The sequence below is a fragment of the Jaculus jaculus genome, chromosome 14 (assembly GCF_020740685.1).
Source record: "Jaculus jaculus isolate mJacJac1 chromosome 14, mJacJac1.mat.Y.cur, whole genome shotgun sequence".
Taxonomy (NCBI): Eukaryota; Metazoa; Chordata; class Mammalia; order Rodentia; family Dipodidae; genus Jaculus; species Jaculus jaculus.
Window position 1 is genome coordinate 65,103,626 of NC_059115.1, and position 6,086 is coordinate 65,109,711.

The window sequence follows — 6,086 nt, forward strand, 5'->3', positions numbered from 1 at the left end:
GAGAAGGTCCCCCTGCGGGTCACCGTCCTACAGCACCACACCCCCCCCCCCAGCAAAGCCTGTGCCAGGAGGGGAGGCCCCATAGGGCCCATCTGTGTGGCAGTGGGGGTTAAGGACTATCAGAAAAGGCCCCCTGAGGGCTGGAGAGATGGCTTAGCGGTTAAGCACTTGCCTGTGAAGCCTAAGGACCCCGGTTCGAGGCTCAATTCTCCAGGGCCCACGTTAGCCAGATGCACAAGGGGACGCACACGTCTGGAGTTCTTTTGCAGTGGCTGGAGGCCCTGGCGCGCCCATTCTCTATGTATCTCTATCTGCCTCTTTGTCACTCTCAAATAAATAAGTAATTTTTTAAAAAAATAAATAAATAAATAAAAGAGAAGGCCCTCTGAGTCCTGCCTCACAGCCACCTGACTCCCATGATCCTCCTGTCCAGGACTCACCCACCAACAAGCTGCTGTACGCCAAGGAGATCCCCGAGTACCGGAAGGTTGTGCAGCGCTACTACAAGCAGATCCAGGACATGACACCGCTCAGTGAGCAGGAAATGAATGCTCACCTGGCCGAGGAGTCACGGGTGGGTGGCCAGCCTGCAGGGCTCGCGGGCCTGCGGTGGGGGTGGGGGGCGTGAGGGGAGGAATGGAGTAAGGAGATTAGAATTCTGGGTCCAGAAAACCAAAACATCCCCAGGATTTGAGGGTTTATGGGAGGTTGGGGTAGGCCAGGGCCTGCAGGTTAACTGCCCTTTCTCCCTCCTATTTCTTACAGAAATACCAGAATGAGTTCAACACAAACGTGGCCATGGCAGAGATTTATAAATATGCCAAGCGGTATCGCCCACAGGTGAGTTGTCCCCATGTTCTGCCCCTGTCTGGGCATCACCCTGTTTCAGCCCAGGCAGGTGGACTCCCTGCTCTAGGACCTTTGGGAAGAGTCACTAATGGGTGAGTCCCCCGAGATCTAAGATGGGCTTCCTCCCCACCCCCGCCAGATCATGGCTGCCCTGGAGGCCAACCCCACAGCCCGCAGGACCCAGCTACAGCACAAGTTCGAGCAGGTGGTGGCTCTCATGGAGAACAACATCTACGAGTGTTACAGCGAGGCCTGAGCTCAGCCGGGGGGCCGTGGGAGCTGCTGCTGCGAAACAGGCCACCTGGGCCTCCTGCGTGTTTTTTTCCCCCTGCACCTCTCACTCAGACTGAACTGGCCAGAGGAGACAGCTCTGGCTAGGAGGGAGGGCACTGGCCTCTTGGAGCCAGGCGGCAGAGCTTCCAGCCCTGTCCTCTGAAGCGGCTATCCCTTCCACCTGCCCCAGACTGACTCTCAGACAGGGCCCATGGATGCCGCAGCCAGTCCCTGGTCAGGCTGCCCCTGCCCAGCCAGCAAGACCTGGACTGTGATCACCCACTTGCTCTGTACCAGGCCGTCCAGCTCTCTTGGGGAGAGGAGGCTGCAGCCCAGAAACACTACCTCATCCAACTGGCAGAAGGGAGCCTGTGACCAGTTTCTTCTACCCGCTGTTGTCCCTGTCCCTCACCCACAGGGGTCCCTAGCCACTGACAATTCCAAACAGGATTAGATTTCTGTGACTCCAACGGCTATTGGCAGCGTGGGCAGTGCCCACTGCACACAGGGAAGGGGAAAAGAAGGGGCCAGGCTGGGGATTCCTGGTCCCCAGGAAAGGGGGAGAGGCTAGGATGCAAGGCTGTAGCTGAGCTACTCAATCTTTCTGGAAGTGTTTCTAAAGATAGCACCATTTTTTTAAATTTGTTTTTGTTTGGTTTTGTTTTGTTTTAAAAAAAAGCTTTTATATATTACAAAAAAAAACTTATCACACGCCAACTGTGAATAGCTGCCGCTTGTGCAGAGGACCCAGGAGGGTCCCCAGGCTCCCGGCGAACACTGGAAATGACTGTTCCAGGGAAAGGTAGAAAACACCCCCATTTTCCCCATCCCAGGCCACCCTCGGTGGCTGAAGGACCTGGCAGCCCCCTCGCTGCAGGCCTCAGCAGTGCTGGACTGGCTTAGTAGAGCCTGAGGGGGCTGGGCTGCAAGGGAGGGCTGGGACTCTCTGGAACCTTCTTTATAATAAAAGCCTGCCGGGAAAACCTACAGTGGGCTTCAGTGTTTGTCCTGAAATGATCAAGGTCGGGGGGGGGCAGAGATGGGACTGTTTTGTCACCCCATTTATGGCAGAGAAAAAGTAGGGCCTGTAGTCACATACATTGCCTCAGCCACAGCTTAAGACTAGGGACAAATTCCTCCCTTGGCCTACTGGAAGAGTGACCGTGGTGCTCCTCAGTCACCACAGGCCCTTCAAGAAGATATTACTACCACCACGTGATACGGACCCTTGAATGAGTACTGCTTCTAACCACTTTAGCACACACTCTACCATGGAACCACACCCCAATCCCTGCCTCCCCTTATCTTTATATAAACCCAAGGAGTATAACATTGCCCCCATTTCAGAGATATAGAAACTGAGGCTCAGCAAAGCTGAGGGATTCCTCAAGGCTCACACAGTCATGGAGAGGCAAAATGGGGACCATAGACTTAAGATGGCTCCTTCCTTATTCATGTCTCCATTAGGCCAGAATCCCCATGGTGACCCCCTAATATGAGGGGAGCACTGAATTTCTCACCCATCTGGGAGATTATGTCTCGCACCCCATGCCTCAAACAGGGAAGCTCACAGTTTCCCTAAGGTCAGTTCCTGCCTAGACTGCTCCACACAGCACAAGCCATGTGACCTTGGGTGACATACACTCATTGACCGCCTTGGGCCCCAGAAGTTCAAGTGGCTGTCCCCAGCCCCAGGAGCAGGACATTGCAGAGTTAGCCTCTGAGCGACAGCCATTCACACAAGTGTCCCTTTCATCATGGAAAACCCTTTACCACCGTGCTTGCTGACAGTAAAACCTAGGAGCAAAACAATTTCCAACAAACAAAATCCACCAAGCCCTGTTCTAGAATTCACCAGAAAAGTGAGATGAGTAAACAATCTCTCACTTTAAAAATAGCTCTCTCCCACCGCGGCTCGGGGCGGAGAGTATCTTTATCTTTCAAATTTCCTATTCAAAGCATTGATTCCTTCTTATTAAGCTGCATATTTTATTTCAGTTATTGGCATATTTGATAGGTCTGGGTTTGCTTTGAGGGGGAGGTTTGATTCCAGAATGAATTCACATCTCCCAAAGAAATACAGGAAACACACACACACAAAAGTCTGAGGAGAATAAGAGCCTCCCTTGTGTTCCCAGGGTCACTGCCATGCCAGGGCACACTTGTGCGGGGGAGGGGGGGCTGGCAGTGAAGGTGGGGTAAGTCTAATCATCCGGCAACCTGACATCCCCCTCCTGTGACAATATGTCAGGAACATCTTTCTGAGTCATTAGATATTCTGCAGTCTGGCTTCGCACTGATTAGCATGCAGCTAGCTCCTTGTTGAAATTCAGGAGTGGGTCTGCAAACAGAGACGTTCTAGTTTCCAGGGTCACTCTCAGTGAAAGGTAGCCAACCTCTGTGAACTGTCTACAGTCCCTGTCTGTGGCCCCAAAGACTCATCTAGCACCCGTGGGCACTCGGGCAGAGAGCTGTTTGGATAGAGCATCTTCGATCTAAGCGTCCCAAAGGGGAGGAACCGCGGCAGATGAGGAGCGGGGACTCCCCAAGTCTCAGATGCTGGACATTCCCTTGCAAGCCTGCCACCGGGGCCAGGGCCCTGCCAGTGTCCAATTCCTGGAAACCAGAGTCTCCGTGGTCCCTCCTCAGTCTTAGGAGGCAGAAGCAGAGACTCTTGGGTGGGAAGCACCAGCCTGCCATCCGTTGGGGTGCCCCTCATGAGCCTGCTGACAGCCACGTTACAGAGCCCCCTGGGAAGCCCTCTCTGCAGGACTAGACAGCCTCAAGGATTCCAAGGGAGAAAGGGGAGAGGCAGAGCGGCAGGAAGGGAGAGGCCTGGGGCTCTGAGTGCCTCAGTTTCTCCATGTCTGCTCCTCTCCCAAGCCGGCATCCTCCAGATGCACCCCCTTTTCCTTCTCTCCACTCTCCTGAAAGTGCCTCAGCATCCTCCTGCTCCATGTGGAGTCATCGCCCAGCCTACAGACTTGCCTCCATGCAGCCCACCAAGCAGGCCTCAGCCACACCACCTTCAAGGCCTCTCTACATCTAACCTATCTCCACAGGACCCCTTCCTGCAGCCCATTTGCCAGGTGCCATTTCTTCCATGTACCCAGAATCACTTCCTTGTTCACGGCCCTCGATGCCTCCTTATGGCAATACACCTGCTGCAGCCGTCTTTGCAATGCCCTTCACAGCACAGCCTCCCCACCTGCCTGCAGCCCCATCCCACGACACAATCCCCAGAGGCTGAGCGCATCAGCACGCACTTAACTTTGTTCCAGAATCTGCAGTGTGGTCTGGGCTCAACAGGGCAGGCTTGCGTCTTTCCCCAGGTCGGTAGGGGCAGTTCCTAGGTGGCACACCTATGTGGCCTCGATTCAGGGGCTCAGCGGGGCTGACACTGGGGTGCCTTGGCTTTTCTCCGCGAGTGGTATGGGCTTCCAAAGTTCCGAGGCTATCAAAACATAGACACCCACAAAAGTTAAAGCCACCAGGTTAAGATGAGGGCCTCAGGCATTATCCCATGAAGTCATCACTGTGTGCTGGCCCTGCAATGGCCGCTCAGATTGGAAAGAGGGACGCAGGCTCCACCTCTCCATAGGTTCCCTGTCACCATGGTTGTGCTTATAGGGCTGTAACCCCCGAGGCCTGTCAAGCATGGCTCTGTCTCAGGGCCTGGGATGGTTAAACTTATCAACTTGAATGGAATTAGAATCACCTAGGAGACACACCTCTGGGTGTTTCCAGAAAGGTTTAACTGAGGTGGGCGGAGCACCAGCATCCATGTCTGCTTACTGACCGCAGGTGTATTGCGACCAGCTGCCTCAAACCTGGAGCCTAAATAAACTCAACTTGGTTCTGTCAAGAATTTGATCACAGCAATGGGAAAGTAAGTAATACAAGGCCTTTGTACTTCCCCTACCCTCCAGCCACAGGCTCCTGCTTAGAGATCTTTCCCTACCTTGTACCGGCACCCCACCCTCCTGGACAGAGTTCAGGCACCAGCTGCCCATAGCCCTGCCTGCTCCTCTGGACACTGGCTTACCCTAGCGTGGCCAAGCCCAGAAACTAGCTGTTAACTGGTATCTGTCTCCTCTCAGCATCACCTTTCTAACCAGGAGCTTCTTTCTATTTTGAGAGAGAGAGAATGGGAGTGCCAGGGCCTTGAGCCACTGAAAACGAACGCCAGATGCATGTGCCACTTTGTGCATCTGGCTAACGTGTGTCCTGAGGAACCAAACGTGGGTTGTTAGGCTTCATCGGCAAGCAGCTAAGTCCCAGCAGGCTATTTAAAAAAAAAAAAAAAAAAAGTATTTTACTTTTTGTGTGATTTTTCAAGGTAGGATCTTGCTCTAGCCCTGACTGACCTGGAATTCACTTATATGGTCTCAGGGTGGCCTCAAACTCAAGGCAATCCTCCTACCTCTGCCTCCCGAGTGCTGGGATTAAAGGCGTGCGCCACCACACCAGGCTACTTATTTTTCCGATGTAGGGTCTCACTCTAACCCAGGCTGACCTGGAATTTACTCTGTAGTCTCAGGGTGGCCTCGAATTCATGGCTATCCTCCTACCTCTGCTTCCTGAGTGCTGGGATGAAAGGCATGCAACCACCACGCCTGGCTTATTTTTTGAGAGGGAAAGGCAGATAAGAGAATGGACATGCCAGGGTCTCCAGTCACTGCAAATGAACTCCAGACACATGTGCAATCTTGTGCATCTGGCTTATGTGGGTACTGGGGAATGGAACCTGGGTCCTTAGACTTCACAGGCATGTGCCTTGACCACTAAGCCACCTCTCCAGCCCGAGGAGGGGCTCTTTCTAAAGACACTTATCAATCGCTTCCTCTGCCTGTAACCCTCCCTATTCCCCAGTGTCCAGAAAATCCCTAGCAGTTCCTGCCCCACAGCCCAGTATGCCAGGCCTCCACGCCAGTGTTCAGCCACCCCAAAGTGTGTGTGAGTGT

The 6,086-nt window shown here is 53.6% G+C and overlaps 1 protein-coding gene across 1 annotated transcript in view; it reads left to right on the forward strand.

Moving 5' to 3' along the window:
- Positions 1-2,109, forward strand: part of Plxnd1 (plexin D1) — a 54,632-nt gene extending 52,523 nt beyond the window's left edge. The window contains exons 34-36 of the mRNA XM_045133569.1: positions 434-574; positions 766-840; positions 989-2,109. Of these exons, the coding sequence (XP_044989504.1) occupies positions 434-574; positions 766-840; positions 989-1,105 (333 nt within the window). The 3' untranslated portion in view covers positions 1,106-2,109. The remainder of the gene's footprint in view (positions 1-433; positions 575-765; positions 841-988) is intronic.
- Positions 2,110-6,086: the final 3,977 nt, after the last annotated feature.